Genomic DNA, 20,438 nt, shown 5'->3' on the forward strand with positions numbered 1-20,438 from the left:
ATGTGCGTTGATATGGGAGACTTACTTTATTAAATAAAAATAACTCATTTTAGGTGTTGTATCTCTGGATCTAAAAGGCACAAATAATACCAGTTAGCTAAGCCTTTCAGTCTCTTTGAAGGGTTATTACATTGAGTGACAGAGAGGTATCAGAAGGTCAAAGTGCTACTATGAGAAGAGTCACTGTGTGAAAACATACAGTGAAACAGTGACAAAAATTGGGAAGAAACATAGGGATTTAATCCATCATACATTCCATTTTCTCAGTCTGGTTTTGTGCTGTTTACTATTGGGGTTCTTGTTAGAAGAAAGTTCATTAAGAAAGTGAAAACTAAAGAAGGAACTGAAGAAAAGAGAACTTGCAAGAGGACTAAGAACACAGTGCAGCCAGCCTGTCTGAGAAATATTGTTTGCTATCAACAGATGCTTCAGGCTGGTAGAATTCCAGGCTATGTCCTGCTACCATTAATACAACTTTTTCTAGAAAACACTCTCTTCACTGGTAATTCTGTGTAACAATGGGAATTTTATTGAATGAAGGCCTTTGGGGTTTAGCTGTATGAATGCTCAGCATATTCTGATTTGCCAAGTACTTTCCAGTTCCACCCCAAGGAACCTTCCATGAAATATGGTCTGTGATGGAATGCTTTTGACCGGCATCAAGTAGTCTATAAAATGTATAAGCACACTTCAATCTAGCAGACAAGTTTACATTTCAGAAAGAGGAATTTTGAATGAGCCAAACTAATGTCTTTTATCTTTCAATTATAACAGGGTGAACCTGGTGACCCTGGAGAAAAGGGCACAGTGGGACCAGCTGGACAGAGAGGCATGCCTGTGAGTCTTTCTGCCCTAATTCAGGGCCCCTATAGTTTAATATCCATCCATCTGAATCAGTACAGTTCATTCCCTTCTATTTTCTCTATTTGACACAATTAATTATTTCACATTTGGTTCTCAGTTTGCTTAGGGACACCAGATTCCTTGTGGGCTAGAGAGAATATCTTTCCTCTCAGGTTCTCTAGGAGAGAGAGAATATGCTAGAGGTAGGGAACACAGTGGAGAGGAACTGTGGCCTTAATCCTTGTTTTCTCTCTACAGATTTTGCCACCACTTGCTACTGTTTTTTAGACTGTGTTGTAATAGCTTGCCCTACATCATCAGTCTTAACAGCCTGGGCATCTCATTGTAATGGGAAGTCTTTATTCCAAAATGGAATTGAATGTGAATCTAATCCTCTATTAAAAGCTAACTCATGGTATATTCAACCTATGCAGGGCATGGATGGTAGAGATGCCTACGGTCCTGAAGGAAGCAAAGGAGCAAAGGTGAGTGCTTAGAGTCAGGATGTCTCACAGTCTCCATTCTGCAGTGTCAAATCAAGCGTGACCATCCATATTTGATTCAAAAGAAATGTAAGACATGGCCACAGTGCATTTCTGAGGTTCAGTAGGAGGCTCAGCCTTCCCACAACCATCCTTGTGAAAAACTCTGCAATAGGATATTCTTTTGAGAACCACTCTCTCGTACTCTTTCCCTTGATGTGTGTATATGGATATGGAGGATTGTACTTCTTGGAGTACACAATGCTTTCTCCCCATTTCAGTCTGCTTGACTAGCCACTCTTGTTGGCAAGTATTGGTGGGACTCTTAATTTTTCTTCTTTCAGGGGAGGGATTCCTTGACTACCAAGGCGAGGGTGATACTCTTCAAACATTCTCGCTGTTTTAATGTGAAATGTTCTTCCTTGTGCTCCTGTGGTCAGCAATAAGATCTGAGGATTAACCTCTGGATTGCTACATATTTAGAAATTCTTATCATTCCCTTCACAGCCCTGAAAAAATAGCAGTGAAATGCCTGCTTCTCTAAAAACATACAAGAATCCAGCTAAAATAAAAAGTATACAGAAAGTATGAGGTCAAAATCATGGCACCAGTGGCACCAATGGGTCAGTCTGTGAGCAAAATGGTCAGGATGTTGGAAACAGCTGCAGTCCTCCTTTCGAAGAGATTGTGTAGTGTTACAATACTAGTCCTTTCTGTTGCTTGTGAAACAGAAGTGGTCCAATGGATCTCACTGGAGGCCCATCTGTTTCGCTCTCCCGTTTTGTGGGAGAAGCAAAGTGCTGCAGAAGCTGCAGAAAGAATATGAAAGGCTTCCCAGGAGCCTCTCCAACTAATGAGCTCATCTTTCTAAAATGGCATTTTATTAAAATGGCTCTTGGTGCTTCTTAGTATCCAATCTTTTCTTACTTTCTTATCCCCAACAATTTCCTTTGGAGAGAGAGTTTCACAGGTAACACATATGTTATATGCAAGGCTAGTTCTTTTAATCTCTTGGAATCTCCCACTTTTTCATTTCAGGGAACATCCTCCTTGTTACAAGAAATGAGGAAAAAAGGTTTCTGTTAAATCTTCTTGTCATTATTCATTGTTTTAAAGGATTGCCTCAAAGCCCTTCTTATACACTGATGTGTCTGCCCAAGGTTTTGAGGGACCTGAATTAAAGCAATTAATAAAAACAAACAAAAAACCAATTCACCCCATAATAGTGATCCAGAAAGAGCTGGTTTCCCCTGATAGCTAAGGGAGCAGCCTTTAGTAGAGGTTTTACTTAAGGTTGCTATTAATTATTCAGGTTCACAGTCACATTACACTCTCTTCAGAGTAATGTGTGACCTATGTGCATGTAATTTTCTAGAAATTGTGGGATAAAGTCATATGATGTTTGACAAGCATGTCCACTTTCATGGGAGGGAACTCTTAAAACAAGGACATATGTAAGTAGTGTGAATTCTGATAGTTACTCTAATGTCAAGGAAAGATATACTTCATTTCTGATTGGTCTTTGTGAGGCTTCTTATATTTCTCATATATGAGCAAAGAACACAATGAAAACTGAAGTAACTGAAAAGAAAATATTATGGTATCTCTGTTTAGTATGGAGGGTACAACATTTTGAAACTGCATTCAAACACTGAATTCTGATCATTATACTTTACTTATGATTGCTGAACATGAATTCCACTGTATGTTACTAGGAGGCCTAAATTAGTTTTGATAAAACACTTGAGAACTGGAATACTCTCGAAACTTCAGAAACTGTTGGAAATTTAATAAGGTGTTAAACTAAAATGGTGTAATTTGAGACCAGAGTAGTAGCCACTATTACTTGAATGGGGTGGAATGCTAAGAATAATTTTGAAGTTATGATGAAGACATCAAACACTAAGCAGATCACAACATTCTAGATTCTTATGAAGTCTTTGTCCTTCCTTTTGGTAGGGAGAGTCTGGATTCATAGGATGTCCTGGTCCAGAGGTACGATTAAATGGGCATGTTTGCTTTCTTTATGTCTTGTTTTACATTATTCTTGTTTGGAAGTTGTTGTCTTTTTGTCTGTCTTCTCCTTTCCTATAAAGTTCTGGACTTCATTAATTTTCAGGGAGAAGATGGAGACCCAGGCATTCTAGGAGCTGAAGGACCCAAAGGAGTTAGGGGTAGAAGAGTAAGAATGATAAATCTGTTAACTCTGTTCTATAAAGAGTTCTATAAGTAAAGCCCTTATGCCTTAAGTGATTCATCACCAAAATTTTTTGAAATTGGTTCCCACGCTGACCTTTTGTTACCATATCCTGGTCAAGAGGTCTTGAGAGAATGCAGGTCTAAGTCTTTAGAGATGTTCATTGCTAATAATTCTTAAGGGTAGTAGTCTATCTTTATGTAAATGCGTGATCCAACTCACAATATAGTTATAGAGGTTTTTCTCTGCTGAAATTGTGCATCCGTGTGTATAATTATAAAGAATAAAACTTGTATTTCTATTTTTAGGGTAATGCTGGCACACCAGGTTCCCTGGGAGATCCAGGGGACCAAGGGCCATCAGGACCTATGGTAATCTATTTTTATTTAAAAAAATCACTCTTAGATTGCTCTTAAACTTGCTATTAGATTAATGGAATATTTAATAATATTTCATCTGGTAAACTATGCTTAGTCAGCTTGGCAGTTGCATAGAGGTACATCTTGCCTGTGGATGTGTGTGCACAAGAGCACCTGCTGTTGGAAATAGAACTGCAACGATACAATGCAGGACATAATTTATTCCACAGTATTTGGTATTGTCTTTAGGCTGAATAAATATCTAATTAAAAAAGAAGAGAGTACTAAAATGTTGAACTGGATTGTTCTGCTGAAAGCCACTGTATTTTTTCATTTAAAAAGAAAAGTCATTTAAAATCAGACTTGCAATTACAGGCACTCACTTAAAGCTTAAATTGACTGTAACCTGTTAATCCTTATATACAAGTAGATGTCTTGATGTACTTTTCCAGTGTCTGTGATCTGCACTTTATACAACAAAAAGTTTTATTCTGTATCTAAGCAGGGGAAAGGCTTGTGGATTTCAGTAGGATTTAGGACTAACATTGTAGGCAGTTAGGAAAATCCCTGTATGTGTCTATCTTTGTCTTGCAGCACTTCTGCAAATCAGCTCTATGGTGACCAGAAACAATCCCTACTGTTAATTATTTTCTTGTTAAACTTTCTTAAGCTTACTCTTTTAGTTTAAATATGGAACATTATTGATAACAGTATCTTTCCAGTATCTGTATAACATGGCCCACGGGATACATGCAACTTAGGAAGCAAAGTTTTTTTTTTTGTCATTACACTGTGCTGGTCAATGAACGTACCTGGCCTGTTTTAGTTTATGATGCTGGGCACAAGAATGATCAAGAGTGCCAGCTGGAATGCATTGCCCTCCCTGCTGTTTGGCTGCTCTCATGCATTACAGACAGACCTTGTGTGCTGATGAGCCAGGCAGCTGTTGGCCTTGCCAGTTCATGGTCCAAGAAGTCTTCAGAGAGATTTCAAACTCAAGATCTCCTCTTCAGATGTAAAAGTGAGAGTGGAGCTTGGGAGGTATGGGCTTGATGGGAATATTGTAGTAGCAGTGCATCAGTGAAATGGGAAAGTGGGAATTCTCTGGGAAGTAGAAGAGATAAGGATGCAGGAAGGAGTACAGGTAGTAGGCAGGGCCAGCCAAAACAGGCCTGTTTTACCCATCCTTCCTAACTTGGTGGCATGATTATCCATACGGGTCAAGTCTGCACAGCTCAGTCACCACTAATAAGCTGCTGCAAGGAGCATTCATTAGGGCTCAGGCAATTCACAGTTAACTCTTGCTGAACAGTACCAAAGAAAAACTGGGACCTGCTGGGAAACATAAGAAGATAAAAGCATGGAATGGCTGCAATGGTGCTAGCGGCAAGACAGCAGAGGAGATGAGGAAGGTAGCTCAGGCAGGAGATGGAAGAATGGAAGGTTAATTGGAGGGGGAAGCAACAAATATGGAAATAGCATTGTAGTTTGGTGATGTAAGGAAGTATGTGATTTTGGTAAACTGTAGTGTTATGGTAGAGGGAGACTAAGGTAAATGTTGTGGGGCATTATGTTGGGTTTGCATGGCAAGGTTTTGGTAGCGGGGAGGCTACAGGGGTGGCTTCTGTGAGAAGCTGCTAGAAGCTTCCCCTATGTACGATAGAGCCAATGGCAGCCGGCTCCAAGTTGGACCCGCTGCTGATAAAGGCTGAGCCCATCAGTGATGTTGGTAGTGCCTCTGGGATAACATATTTAAGAAAGGGGAAGAAAAAGCTGCGCAACAGCAATTGCAGTGGGAAAGAGAGGAGTGGGAATATGTGAGAGAAACAACGCTGCAGACACCAAGGTCAGTGAAGAAGGAGGGGGAGGAGGTGCTCCAGGCACCGGAGCAGAGATTCCTCCGCAGCCCGTGGTGAAGACCATGGTGAGGCAGGCTGTCCCTATGCAGCCCATGGAGGTCCATGGTGGAGCAGACATCCCCTCCCCCTGCAGCCCATGGAGGATCCCACGCCAGAGCAGGTGGATGCCTGAAGGAGGCTGTGACCCTGTGGGAAGCCTGCACTAGGGCAGGCTTCTGGCAGAACCTGTTGCCCTGTGGAGAGAGGAGCGCATGCTGGCGCAGGTTTGCTGGCTGGACTTGTGAGCCCGTGGGAGACCCACGGTGGAGCAGTCTGTTCCTGAAGGACTGCATCCCATGTAAAGGACCCACACTGGAGCAGTTAGTGAAGAACCCATGGGAATGACTCACATTGGAGAAGTTCATGGAGGACTGTCTCCAATGGGAGGGACCCCTTGCTGGAGCAAGGGAAGAGTGTGAGCAGGCCTCCCCCTGAGGAGGAAGGAGCAGCAGAAACAACATGTGATGAAATGACCGCAACCCCCATTCCCTGTCCCCCTGCGCTGCTGGGGGGGAGGAGGTGGAGAATTTGGGAGTAAAGTTAAGCCCAGGAAGAAGGGAGGGGTGGGGGGAAGGTGTTTCAAAATTTAGTTTTTATTTCTTACTACCCTACTCTGATTTGATTGGTAATATATTAAACTAATTTCCCCAAGTTGAGTCTGTTTTGCCCATGACAGTAATTGCTGAGTGATCTCCCTGTCCTTATCTCGACCCATTGAGCCTTTCCATTATATGTTTTCTCTCCCCTGTCCAGCTGAGGAGGGGGAGTGATAGAGCAGCTTTGGTGGGCACCTGGCATCCAGCCAGGGTCCACCCACCACAGGTGTGGAGTTCAGTTTTTTCTGGTGTATCTCACTGCAGCCCCCTGTGAGTAAGTGAAAATTTTCGGTAGTCTTGCTACACATCTGAATTGCACACATGATGAAAACATTCAAGCTGCTTTGAAAAAAAAGTTCTTTTTCCTTGTATTTTATTCCTACTATGAAGATTAAACAATACTTTATTTTGAAAAAAGATGCTTGGAATCCTGGCATTTGCCCACAGCTCCCAAGGAGAAGGCTGCAGAGTAGCCAAAGCTAGCTAGGCTGGTTGAGCAGTCATGATGTGTGTGTAGTCTGCAGGATGTCTAGAGGTAGAACTGTAGGGATCGTACCCTGCAAGAGGAGAGGACAAGCTTATCACACATCAGAGGCTGAAAAGGATGTAAGGTGCAGATAACTGAAACACAGCACAGAAACTGCTGTTTAGAAAGGAAATCCAATTCTGAATTATGCTGGTCCTCAAGGGCAACAAGTATTGAATATTTATAAAACCAGAAAGGAAAATGGACTGAGAAATAGGTCTGAGAAGTAGTCTGCAACTGTGTTGGAAACAGGTCCGCAGAAATCCATGCTGGGAACTTAATGTCTCCTCATATTTCAAATTCACAAATGGTTATCTGCATTGTATGACTGCATTTTCTTTGGGCTACAGAGTCATAGATGGAAATACGTTATCAGGGTCTGATTTTCTGGACCTGTGTTTCATTTGTTTCAGGGTGCCAAGGGACCAATGGGCACCATTTTAATGGAAGTAAGTAATTGCCTTACAGCTAACTGCACACTGCATGGAACTAACAGTTTTAGTCTTCTTCCATTTGTAAGCAGTGACTGCAATGAGCACAATTAGCTGTTAGAAAACCATATCCTTTTCAAATACTTGTCAGAGTGCAGTGGGTTCTTCTGTTTTGCGAATAATCAAGGAATGAGAAACAATTATGCATACGGATTAATGCTATGTCCAAAGTTTTACAAACTCTTGGACCGTTAATATTCCTTTATCTGTTTCTTCATTCGCGTCAGTTTACACACCAGCTCAGGTTTAGGGTTACTTTTCACTCTTTTGTAAAGGAAGGCATTTCTTCAGCAACAGCTGTTTTCACTGGGAATAGAAGGGCAGGATTTCTTCAGAATGCTAATCCCATGTAAGATGAACACTTCTGAGTAAAGGCTCCATCTAACCTTTGCATGGACAACTACCTGCAGGCAATACTATTGCAGGTGTGTTCTATGTCCAAAGGGGTCCTGTCCTCCTTTGTGGACCTCTCTCTTCCTATGTGAGTTGCTGTTGAAATGCCCATTCTCCTATGGAAGTGTCATTGCCTGGTGACCTCCTAGATCAGATTATTAACACAAAATAAAGAATGGATTAATGGTTGCTTAATGCTCCAGAAGACGATTAAATGCCAACAGAGCATGTCTAAAAAAAAATCCCTTAGTTTCTGCAGTAGGGGCAGAGCCCCTGTACCATTAGAAATAGAGAGAAATTGGAAGGTATGATTCTGGAATTACTGTAGTGAGAGTTCAGGAGCTGGGATATGACTGTCAGCTCAAACCAATAGTAAGATTTGCAGTCTGGGATTTGCCATTAATTGCTTTTTTGTTTTGCTCCTGCAGCCTTGTGAACTTGTGAATTTTACACGAAAAAAATGCCGTAAGTAGGAAGCATCTTCTTTTACCTCTGATTCCACCTAGTCATTCTCTTATATGGAATAGCCTCCATTGGAAACCCTGAGACTGGTAGTTTTTATCTGGGTTCGGTTTGATGATGACTGGTAGTTGTTAACTGTGAGGGGTTTTCAGCAGGTGTATGAAACAGGTTTATGCTTTTTGCTCATTTTTCCTATCTCTTAATTACAAAAACTGTAGCAAATGTCTCTTGTCCTCATTTAGGATTAAATTAATTCTTTGGCATTATGCCAATCCCCTTGGGGGAATTCTGTGAGAGAAGGCAATATTTGTATATCACCTGTCCTCCCAGATTTTGAGTGTTCATTCTCTCTCACACTTGTGTGCTCAGCAGAACCCAGAACAATTTCTTTATTCCTCATCCAGTAAAACTGCACTACTTTGAGTATTTGATTGTGGAAGATGAGTTTTGTCTCTCACTGACAGATTCTGTCAGTTGTTTGAGCTTTGGATCAGGCTCTTTAGTCAAAGCAAGTGAAATATGTCACCGTTTTAATGAATATGAGTCCAAAATAATGTATTTGCTCTCCACCTCTTCATTCCAGCTTGCTCATCAGGTAAGCCCATCTGGCCTCTGCATGTCCATTCTTTTATACACTTGAAGAAAAAACTGAGTTGTGGAAAGGTTCTCACACAAATTTCTTATTTCAATATACAGACACATGTCCAGTTTATCCAACTGACGTGGTGTTTGCCTTTGATATGTCTGAAGATGTTACGCCAGCTGCATTCGAAAGAATGAGGAACATTGTTATGTTATTGCTGAAGACCATTAAGATCAGTGAAAGCAATTGCCCAACAGGTGCTCGTGTCTCCATTGTTTCTTTCAATACCAATATGCGTTATCTCATCCGATTCTCAGAATTCAAAAAAAGCAACTTGCTACTACAAGCAGTCCAGAGAATACCGCTAGAGAGATCCACTGGAAAACGTAATATTGGGGCAGCCATGAGATTTGTTGCAAGACATGTCTTCAAACGTGTTCGTCAGGGCATTCTCACAAGAAAAGTTGCCCTATTTTTTGCCAGTGGTCCATCGCAGGATGATGTTGCCATCAGCACAGCTCTACTTGAGTTAAGTGCCTTGGATATCACTCCAGTGGTTATTGCCTTCAATGAAGTGCCAAATATCAGACGTGCCTTCTCAGTAAGTAGATAAACTGTAGAAAATTGAGTCAGTCATCCATTTGCTTAGTATCTACTAGTATTTGAGTAAAGTGTGCTCTCAAGCCAGTACGTTCTACAGGAACTGTCCAATCCCTTATTAGAAAGGGGTGTATTAAAGGTTACTGTTTTAACAAAGAAACACTGATTCACTTGACTGTAATGATCACCATCTGACCTCTTTCTGCACATGAATTATTTATGACTTGTGCTTTTAGGCCAAATCACAGAATTTCAGTAACATTTTGTTAATTTCACTTGATTACCTGTGCCATTTCTCTTCTGAAGTTGTGACATGTAATAATCATTTAATTAACAAACTGTGGCCCTAGTTTCTAGAAGAAGTAGTAGTAGAAGGCTTCAAGTACATGCATTTTTTTCAAAAGAAAATTAAATTAAGCAAACCCCCTTTTGATAGCTGTATTGCCATTAGTACAGGAGAAACTGAACAGCTTTTATTTTAAAATATGACTTAATATAAAAAGGTAGTAAACGGAAATAAGCAATCCGTTTTTTCAAGTACCAAAGGAAAGCAATGCTAAGTTTCTTTAAGGTTTCAGAATATGGATTCCATGTTCTCTCTTTTTTCAATTTATTTTTTTATCTGTGCTCAGTTTTAACTTTTTTCAATAAAATTCCTTCCAGCTGCTGTTTCTTCAAGATTATCCTCATAGAAGGGGAACTACATTTACCTACATGTGACAGAAAGTGCAAAACTTGGAGTCTAAGTTCTGGACTAGTAGCATCTAAGCCCTTTAATCTTCATATTATATTTATTCTCATGCAGCCTCATGTCTGTTAGTCAATTCACATATTTGTCTGGCTGAATGTTAATTTAGCAGAATGAAAAAATTCTGCTGGCATATGAGAAGGAATTTTATAGTTTATTCACTGGGTTGCTCCACAGGATAAACAGGAGCAAGCATCAGTATCTTGTTTACTTAGTATAAGCAGAATGCAAATCCGAATGCATATGACAGCTGGTATTTACAAAGGTACCAGCTTTCCATGAATCAGTTTTCAGAGTATAAAAGTTTGAAAAAGCTGCTTCTGCTTAGCAGGGGGAAAGGCAAAAAATTCATTGCCCAGCTCTCCTTTATGGTTACAGTGATGGGAAGGCAACCAGCCTCACTACCACCACCCAAGAAAATACAACCTCCCTGTTTCTTTCAGATGGACTTCTGCCGTTGCAGTTGAGAGGTGGTTTAATCTTCATGATCCTACCAGCCTGTAGCCACAGATACTTACTGGCTTTGGTTAGTTTGCTTCAGGAGCCTCAGTTTGGTGATCGCTTAAACAGTTATTGCCAATTCTAATTCCTTTGAAGAGGCCTGACTATAACATCCTTTACAGACATTAATCAGAAGTTAATTGTGTTGTGTATAATACGCACAAAGCTTAAGTTTAATGCAAAAAGTAATTCTTTCTTTCCTCACCATTTTACCTTATCCATATATATGGTTAATTTCCTGCAATATTATTATATTTTACAGCCATTTTTATTTATCATAGTCCACAAGGAAATGGTTTTTTCCTTTTAATTACATTTGGATGGGGTTGGGTGGTCAGTGGAATTGTAGGATATTGTTGGAGCTTCTTCAGGGTTCCTTAAGCACTTCTGTGGTCAAACCTTCTACCGGGGAAGATTGTCTTTCTTCAGCTGATTACAGGCAACACATAGGTTGTTCCAATGCTAGAATTTTTTATGCCAGAATTTTCTCTCCAAAGAAAACATCTTCACTGTGGAGGATTTCTCTTTGTCCCAGAAAGAGCTGAGATAGGAGATCCTACCCTTTTCTCTGTAGCACTTTATTAAGAAAAAAAAAAGTGATAGGCCTTCACTGGCACAAAAAAAAAAAATCTTAGTATCTTTTACCTGTGCTGAGATTTCCATTCATACCTATAAAGCTGTCTCCCCATTTTTTTAAAAGAAAGTATTTTTCAAGCCAGAGCATGGTGCTCTGCATTGTCAAGGGGAAAATATGGTGACCTTTACAGAAAAGCTCTTGATCTATGAATTTAAACCATGAGGGTTTTCTTTCATTTTCATTCAACTGCAATCCCACAGTGACTCATTTTTCCCCTCATTTGTGTTATAATAGCACACAGCCACCCCAGTCAAGACTTGGGTAGCTGTATGCATACAGAGAATAAAAGTTGAGTCATTAACTAATCTAGGATCTAGGAAGAGCAGAAAGACGACATATAAAATGAATGTGAACAGAGGACCTAAGTTCAACACTATGCAGAAATACTCAAGCTAGCTTTAAATAAACTATCGTGACTGTCTTAAAGCAATACTCTTGGCTAATAATCTGTACTAACACCAATTAACTGTCATTAGCAACTACACTAACCTGGCAATATCTGGCACAGCGTGGAGTTAAATCTTTAGGCACAAAGCAGTTTCCTTGTAATGCGCCAGGGCAATCGGAATGCTCCAGAATGACAACTGAAGAAGTCTTCTGTGTACCTGTTCAATATTACAATAGCAGTGAAACCACCAAGTTAGAGATAGTATCAATTTTAACAGAGAAATAGTAATGACATTGAATATTAAGAACAAAGAGAAACATCTGTATTTTGCGTATATCTTTTTAATGTTACTTTTGTGTCTGCTTTAAAACATAGATTGATGATAGTAGAAGATTTCAGTTATTTGTTTGGGAAGGACAACAGGATGAAAGTTTGGAGAGTGTCACGTATTGTACACTTTGCTTCGGTAAGACATACTACAAAGTCCAGCTCTTGTATTCATCTTGTTACCCTTTCAATAATAAATCCTATAGATTTTATTTTGCAGTGTGGTGTTGGGGAATTTTTATGGTACCCCTTAAACACATTTGTTCTTAAATATATAAAAAAAAATATTTTAATGAACAATGCATTGGGAGAGTCCAGAAATGGTCTACAAGGAGTCCGCAAAGATGCATTAAGAGCTGATTCCTTATATACGCTTGTACCAACACCGATCCCATGAGTGGTTGCATGGGGCAAGAGCACAGCTCTGCTGCCCAAACGTGGCCCCTGAGTGCTTGCATTTCAGGATGATTACAAGACAATGCTGTGGCTGTTTCTTGTCATCACCAAAAGAAACTTCACTCCCTTACAGGGAGTTGTTCTGTCTCTGGCATTCCTGCTTCCAGTCAGTTTAAGCCCTTCTGCAATTGGGCCTGCTTGCCCTCCATGCCAGATCATTCCTTGGTTACAGATTACCACTGCTGAGAAGTTAAAATTTGAATTTCCCCTTCAGTGGATGATAGGAATTAGAATCTCAAAACCACAAAAGTTGTTTAATTAGTTGCTGTCTCAGACATGTGAAATGAATTATTGCGTTTGGCATTTCCTTTTTAACAGAAATGCACTTAAAATAGCATTATGATTCTGGGAAACCAGGTTCATTTAATGTAAATTCTGCATTGTGAAGGGGGGAGAAGCTACTAAATGATAATGTTTCAGAATGCTGAACAATGGTCTGAGGTGAAAAACAGAGTTTGTTCCAGTGTCCTTTACAATGTTTACATTTCGACAGAAGAAAATTTCTCAAGGGAACTCTGATCTGTTAAGTTTTACCTTACGAACATTTTTTGCTCTCATGCCTGAGTAATTTCCCATGGTATCTCAAAACCTTGTTCAGCAAGACTCATCTGCCTTACTAGAACAAAAAGATTTCAAGTTGCCAAATTGATTTTTTTTAATCAGAATTTAAGAAAAATAAAATAGATTAATAGGACTGTGTGAATTTTTTTCTAAATTATTGTTTTTGTTGTGTTGCTAAATAGTTTGCTGCCTATTGGCTCCTCCTGTCTAGATAAATGCAAACCAAGTACCAACTGCGAGGTGCCCTTTTCTCCCCCTGTTCTGATGGATATGGATATCACTTACATCATGGACAGCTCTCGCAGCATCAGCAGTGAAGAGTTTCAGAGAGCCAAAGACTTTGTGAGCAACATGCTAGATCAGTTTGTTGTTTCCTCACAGCCAAACGAATCTTATGGAGGCATCAGAGTGGCACTGGTGCAGCAGGCTCCCAGGGGCTTCCTGCCTGACAGAAACCAGACCCCTGTGGCCTTGGAGTTTGATCTAGTCACATACAGCAATAAAGATGCGATGAAGAAACATATACAAGAGTCTGTTCACCAACTGGGAGGCCCATCAGCTATTGCTTCTGCCTTAAAGTGGACAGTTGAAAATGTATTCTTTAAAGCCCCCAGACAAAGAAAACACAGGGTCATATTTGCAATAGTTGGAAGCAAAACAAGCACGTGGGACAGAGAGAAGCTCAGAGAAATTTCACTTGGAGCCAAGTGCCAAGGATTCACCTTGTTCACTGTTGCACTTGGCAATGATGTGAGTGACGATCAGCTGATGGAGCTGTCAAGCTCCCCCACAGACCAGCATTTACTGACATTGGGCAGGGTTTCAACATCTGAGATGGTATATGCTCACAGGTTTAGCCGGGCATTTCTAAATCTTCTACAACGTAAGTAGCACACAGTGGCATTTGCTTAAGTTATGGAAAGAAAGAGAAATGCTATGTAGAAAAAGGTAGTCAGTGTATATGCACTATCATTCATTTTCTAGTCATAATTTAGCTAGCCAATCTTTCATCTTTAGTTTGTCACAGATGCTGGACAGTAATGGAAGTGCCATTAATGACAGAACAGCATTATATTGTAATAGTGCCTTAGGGCAAACTCTTAAGTAGTTCTTTTTTCCCTTAAGTTTGTATTTAATGTGTGGCTTTGTTGACTCCACTTTCACTAAAGAAAGACCATTCTTCAGTTAAGAGAACACAGCTATATATTCCCAATTTAGGCCTATGTTTCTCCTCTGATCATTCGCAGGTCCAGATTTACTGAGCTGTTTATGCCTATTTAGGCTTTGGGGCAGATACAAGTTTAAACATTTAGCAGATTTGGCATTAACCTCTCTTTACTGCAGTTATTCCTCCTCTGTAGAGCAGAGAAAGAACTTTTTCACTTTTCGGGACACATTCATGCAGATTAGCAGGTCTTAGATGCTTTGAAATACAAATGAGAATGCCAAGAAGGAAATTGTCACTGATATAAAATCCTCATCAGAAGCCTGTACTCACAGATGTCGAAGTTTCTATAGAAGGATAAATGGTGTATTATAGAGCAAGATGAAAGTATAAAAGGTTGGTTCAGGAGTCATTCTCATTTAGCTGATCTCTAACATAATTTTTGTTTTCCTGGACATAGTGCCAGTCACTCTAGATATGGTGTGTTACTTACTGAAAGATGCAAACTCCAGTTCACAACAAAAAAAATAATGTAGTGCTTTTTATTAAACATACTGGTGTTTGGAGTTCTTTAAAACTCACCCATGGTATCTGTGCTTTCCCCACAGAAGAAATGAACAGTTATCCTTCACCTGAACTTCAAGAAGAGTGTGAAAACTTAGATCAGGGAGACACAGAACAGCAAGTGTCTATGATTGAAAGGTTTGGAATTACTTATTAAACTTTTTGAGTGTGTGTCTCTGAACATAAGATTTCTACCTTTGGGTTGGTAGTTATATTCAAAGTAGCAGGATCAGGATCAAAATTTTTTTTCATGGTACTCAGAAGGAATGAGCCAGATGCATTTTTCAAGACCATACTGGTGCTTAAATACTTAATTTTTTTTTTTCCTCTTCTTGGAAGGATGCCTTTTCCTGGAACTAATGAAATTGGTTACGGTCATGGTTTAGAAGACATTGAAAGAACTGAAAGTAGAGTCCTGGAGAATATTAGAGAGACCGCCACAGAACCTGTATACACAATGCCAGAAATGAGATATGATTATGAGGAGAATGAGTATTTCACAGAGGAAGATGCTGAAGGAGAAAAGCCACAAGAGTATGGAGAAGCTCAGGAGGAGAATGAGGAAAACTTAGAGGAAACAGTAGAAACTAGAGCTGCCTATACTGATTATGGTATGATTGTAGAATATGAAAAACTTTTTTTAATTCAGTAAAAAGACCCTAAATTCTGAAGGGCTCAGCTGAACATTTACACAGTATGAAGCATTTCCATTAATTACATTTTCCAATGTATTTTGTCACCATATGTTTGTATTCAGTCGAAATTTATACAGTAGAATTTGTAATTAAAGGCTGAACTGCAGGTGTCATTATCACTTTAGCTTTGATTTGTAACTTTTTGTAATAATACAATATAAAGTTCTAATCCCCTTTACTAAAAGAGCTGATTGTTTTAAATCCCCGAGTTGCAGTATAATTACTGAGTTACTCCTGCTGCTAGCTTAGCTCAACGTGGAGGAACTAAATATGTCTCTGCTACAGTCTCTTCCTGTAGGAAGAACAGGATCTCTCAGCAGAGGTATCCTATCAAAATACATATTCTTCATGTTTTTTACTTTGCTTCCTAATTATGCATTTTTCTTTGTAGCTTTGCCATTTGATACAATAGGTGTGGGAAGCTGATTGTGAGATAATTTGTCACCAACATTCTTTTAACACTATTGAGTGTTTTTATTGTTCAGACTACAGTTGGAAAGAATTTCTGTGATAAAAAAGGCAATGGTGTCTGCGTAGCTTTGGGTGTGGTAGCTTGTTGCTACAGCTGCCATCCGTTTGTTTTTCATCCCTCTCCACTCAAAAATGATTCTGGGAATGTCTGGTAGCCCCATCCCTGATGAGAGAGGACCAATGCTTTTGCAAAACTGTTTTAATATTGGATCTTTAATTAAGAGCTAATGTACCTCTAGAAATGCCATACATCCACAGTGCATGACAGACTTGCTGAGCACAGATGGAATTTGTCCCGTGGCCTAATTGCATGTGTACAATCTTGAATCGGTGCTCCCATTATCCAGTGCATGAACTCTGTGGTCACACAGAAGATTCAGTAGCATGAAGATATGTTACTGTTTATGCTTTATAAATAAAATATTTCCTGTGACAAAGTAGTCAGGGGCATTGCTCTGATGTTGTGAGCAGTGACCTAAGCCCCTTACAGGAGACGTATGAACTGCCGTTCCCAATCCTGAGTTGTAACAGTTTACTTCTAAAAACGTAGCACAGTTCCAGAACTTGCCTTTTGAGAGATGTGCTTTGTACTGATCTATTGCTTGAGATTGTTTTTCAGTTGATTAGGAGGAGAAGGTTATGTCATTTTAAATCTTTAGGTTAGATTGTTTTATCAGTATTTTGCTTTACTTCTCAGTGCTTCCCCTTTGATGTCGTGCAGATACCAAAGTCTAGAGCTGCTCTTCTGACTTCATTTGAGTAACTCTGAATTCACATTGGTGAAAGCTGATTAGATCTGTACTTACTGAATACCAGATTGCTACAAAGTATACTAGTCTCACCTACTTTTAATGCAATTTAAATCTATATTACTCTGGGATTTGCCTAGGGGACTATCATGGATAATTTAACCATCTATGTATGTTCATTTACAAATTTTTACTGATGGATACCAGTATAACAAATTGGAATGAAGAGGGACATTCTGAAAACCTTTATTTACCTAGTTCCCATAGACCAGGTATAATCATTTTACAATAATTTTAGTAAAAAGTCTATGGTAGAAGACTAAAGACCTTTTAGCATTCCTTCTGTTTATGCCACTGAAAATCTAGTTGTTTCAGACATTCTTTCTGGTTAAGTCAATAATAAGAAGAGGGGCTTCAGGCCTTGCCAGCATTGTGGGTTTGTGGATGAATACTTAGTGAATCTTTGTAAGACCTTGAACACTGGCTACCTCTTTTATCTGCCAGTTTGCACTGAACATTACTTTTCCCTAAAGTTACTTTTCCCTGAAATTACAATGCTGAGAGGGGTGAATCTTTCTTTCATTAAAACTATCTCTTATTTGCCTTTTCCAGATGCATGTGACCTTGCTCAAGATAGTGGAGAATGTCAGAATTATGTTCTGAAGTGGTACTACAACAAAGAGCAGAAAATGTGTGGTCAGTTCTGGTATGGGGGCTGTGGAGGCAATAAAAATAGATTTGAAACACAAGAAGAATGTGGATTCTTGTGTATAGAGTCTTCCTAGTGCAGAGACAAATTACTTTGATTCTTCGGTTGCACTATCAGGGTGATGAGGAAAAGGGATTGAACGAGAAAGCTTTACATAGCCACTCGGCTGCCACATTTCAGTTGAAAGAAATACTTGCTTGTGAAGTTATTATCTAGTAACTTAATAGTGAAAATAAAATTAAAACTAATTCTCAGTTGATATGATACAACATGTTGAGTACTGAGAAACTTCTGTTACCCAACAGTGTATTGTTTAAAAGGGATAAAAGTATTGAAACTTGACTTTGTTCCATAAACACCAAAATGCGCACTTTTTAAATGTACTGAATAAAATAAAACAATATATCAGCGATTTTAACGGAATAACATTGGATGCGGGACACTAATGTCAAAATGTTTTGATGCATTAACTTGCGTTTATCCTGCTTATAGAAAATACCAAAAAGCATTTAGCTCTCAAAGGACACAGACTTACTAGAACTTACTTAATTTTGATTTAGAGGCTTTTCTACCACATTCTTGGCTTTTTATTTTTTTTCTGAATAATCCAACACATGAATAAAATCAATCGTTCTCAGATATTTTGCTTCTGCTGTTAGTTCTTGAAGTGTAGTCTCATAGTGTGGCTTCTCATATGTAAATAAGCATTGGTCCCTTTCCCTGGTTACCAAAGGTTAGACAAGTGCATTGATTTTAGAACATCAGATTTTCATGGTTGTTCTTGAGGGAAAGAAAAAATCCTGAGGACATCTTCTGATTAAAGATAATAAATGCAATGCCCTACAGGAGGGTGGGACTTAATTTTCACACTTGCTGACTTACCCAAACTCTGCTGTTGTCCATTTTATGTCTGTAGAAGTCATGGTAGATTTAACTTTGTCACTTTGGACGGCTCTTTGTAGATGTGGCTTTACTCACGTGGAATTTTGTTCTCTGTATTTGTCTACAACAAGATAGATACCTTGTTAGATTTGCATGGACCACTGGCCAAGGTGGAACATACATGAACTTGGATTTCCAGAGCCTAGTGCTTTTGGCTGTCGCCAGAGGTCACCCAGAGGGAGTCTATTGTGAACAGTGACTTTGAACAGAGTGGACTCTTGGGAGGCTCTGCCAGCCTCAGCGCTATGATAATGCTGAGCAACTCAGTGCTAAAGGTGACAGTGCCCCCCTTAGCTCAGCTGAGGAAGGGTCAAAATGTCTCCTGGGTTACTGCTACTGACCCAAACTCTGAGTGGGGATGGGTGAGCTGATGAAGCCAGTGGTCTTTCACTTCTGGGTTTTCTTGCAAGTGACAGAATGGGACTGCCATGGAGTGGGAGATACTCTGTTTCTGTTCTTTTTCTACATTTGTGACTGGGAAATGGTACTTAAGGAAGGCACCTTAGTTGTCTGTTTGGGAGCTAGAGCTGGTCTATTTATTTTGTGAAGCAATAAATTGAACCTGGGTTTGCTTTTTACTACAATATGTACAGTGCTTTTAATTCTGTGGTTTAATATCTGGATTTCCAAAATGCTGTTCTCTGTGTCTAATAGCTGTTTCTCCACAGACACTGCCAGTTGGCAGTAGTTTGTCTCCTCTTTCAAAAATCAATGGCTTCCTTCCCTTAAGTCAGGTGTACATGAGAAGTGAGTTTGCCTTTTTTGGAGAATTGGGTTGTTTTTTACAGAAAATAATTTACAGAAATATTGTCTTTAAGACAGGACAGCTTGGCAGTTTGATCTCCTATTTTCATTAAAACTTCAATGTTCTCATTTTTTTCAGGTAAGTAAGTAATTATTTTGCTTGGAAGGAAGAAGTAAAAAATCAAACACCTCTGTTCTTGTCGCAGGAGCAATTTTTGGTATCTCGGGTTCTCTTTGGCCCAGGAGACATGGAGTCCCCTGATGGATCTCAGCTGCCTGCAATCCATCTTTTCCTTTCAGTTGGCTCTTGCTATCTGGGGCTAGTCTTGCTGCTGCCTCAAAATTCTTGGTTTTCAGTGAGGGAAGAGTCCCACTGTGTGTGATCCTCTCTCCTTGATAAGGAGAAATTCATATGTCTGTGTGGACTGACCAGCTCATGCTTTCTACACACACATCTTATTACCTCAGACAGGCTGATTGATGATCCTCTTTCTGGAGCAATGCAGGCAGGATAAGACCAAACAGCTGCTGCTCCTTGAAGAGTGACTCTCAAAGCCTCCTAATTTGTTTTTCCTTCTTTCATCCATGGCATGGATCCCCTGGGCTCTTTTCCAAAGGGAGGAATCTGCTAGCTACCACAGGATGCTTAGGGGTCTATTGTCTAACCCCTCTTTCATCCTTCTGGTTGTGTCAGATGGTCCAGCAAGCAGCATTTGCAGGCTTTTTTTTTTTTTTTTTCCCCCCTTTACAAACATAGAGAATACTATAGGAATTTGGATCAGTTACACAAGGTAACATATGAAAAGAATTATTTTGCGGGCAACTGACCAGACTTCTCTGACTGCTGTATTTCAGTGGGTAGTAAAACATCAGTGTTCAGCAGATGGTAGAATGTTTTTGTGAAATACTAAGTTTTAATGCCAGTGAAATATTCTGGTGTTGCTGCTTCTAGGCTCTTAACAGGTGTTTGTGAGAAATCTAGATGCTGAATTTCATAACGTTGTCTGAGTTGATAACTGTACTTTTGGTGCTGTGGGTGCTTAAACTTCAGAACATTGCTCTAGGTAATGGAGTACCTAGCTCCTACTTTTTTTGAACCCTTGGCATTCTTTTGAATGGCTGTGGTGTAAATGGATGGTGGAACTGTAAAAGGATCTCTAGTGTATGGTGTGGCACGTAGTGATGTCCTCGGATCAGGGCATGCCCTTCCTCCCACCCTGTCCCCGAGGTGCCTTTGTGCAGCTGTGCTTACATAGCCTGTGCCACCATATGTCTTCTCCTGCAGCTGGCTCCAGTTTGAAAGCAGTTTAAACACTGTAGCTCCAGGCCTTTGTGCCAGTGCTAATAAACC

At 39.7% G+C, this 20,438-nt stretch overlaps 1 protein-coding gene across 1 annotated transcript in view; it reads left to right on the forward strand.

Moving 5' to 3' along the window:
• Positions 1 to 17,477, forward strand: part of COL6A6 (collagen type VI alpha 6 chain) — a 49,395-nt gene extending 31,918 nt beyond the window's left edge. The window contains 14 exon segments of the mRNA XM_059819075.1: positions 775 to 837; positions 1,278 to 1,328; positions 3,285 to 3,320; positions 3,445 to 3,507; positions 3,831 to 3,893; positions 7,315 to 7,350; positions 8,214 to 8,250; positions 8,831 to 8,842; positions 8,944 to 9,431; positions 12,080 to 12,170; positions 13,260 to 13,931; positions 14,822 to 14,915; positions 15,117 to 15,388; positions 17,305 to 17,477. Of these exon segments, the coding sequence (XP_059675058.1) occupies positions 775 to 837; positions 1,278 to 1,328; positions 3,285 to 3,320; positions 3,445 to 3,507; positions 3,831 to 3,893; positions 7,315 to 7,350; positions 8,214 to 8,250; positions 8,831 to 8,842; positions 8,944 to 9,431; positions 12,080 to 12,170; positions 13,260 to 13,931; positions 14,822 to 14,915; positions 15,117 to 15,388; positions 17,305 to 17,477 (2,151 nt within the window).
• Positions 17,478 to 20,438: the final 2,961 nt, after the last annotated feature.

This window comes from Gavia stellata, chromosome 6 (genome assembly GCF_030936135.1).
Source record: "Gavia stellata isolate bGavSte3 chromosome 6, bGavSte3.hap2, whole genome shotgun sequence".
In the NCBI taxonomy this organism is placed as follows: domain Eukaryota; kingdom Metazoa; phylum Chordata; class Aves; order Gaviiformes; family Gaviidae; genus Gavia; species Gavia stellata.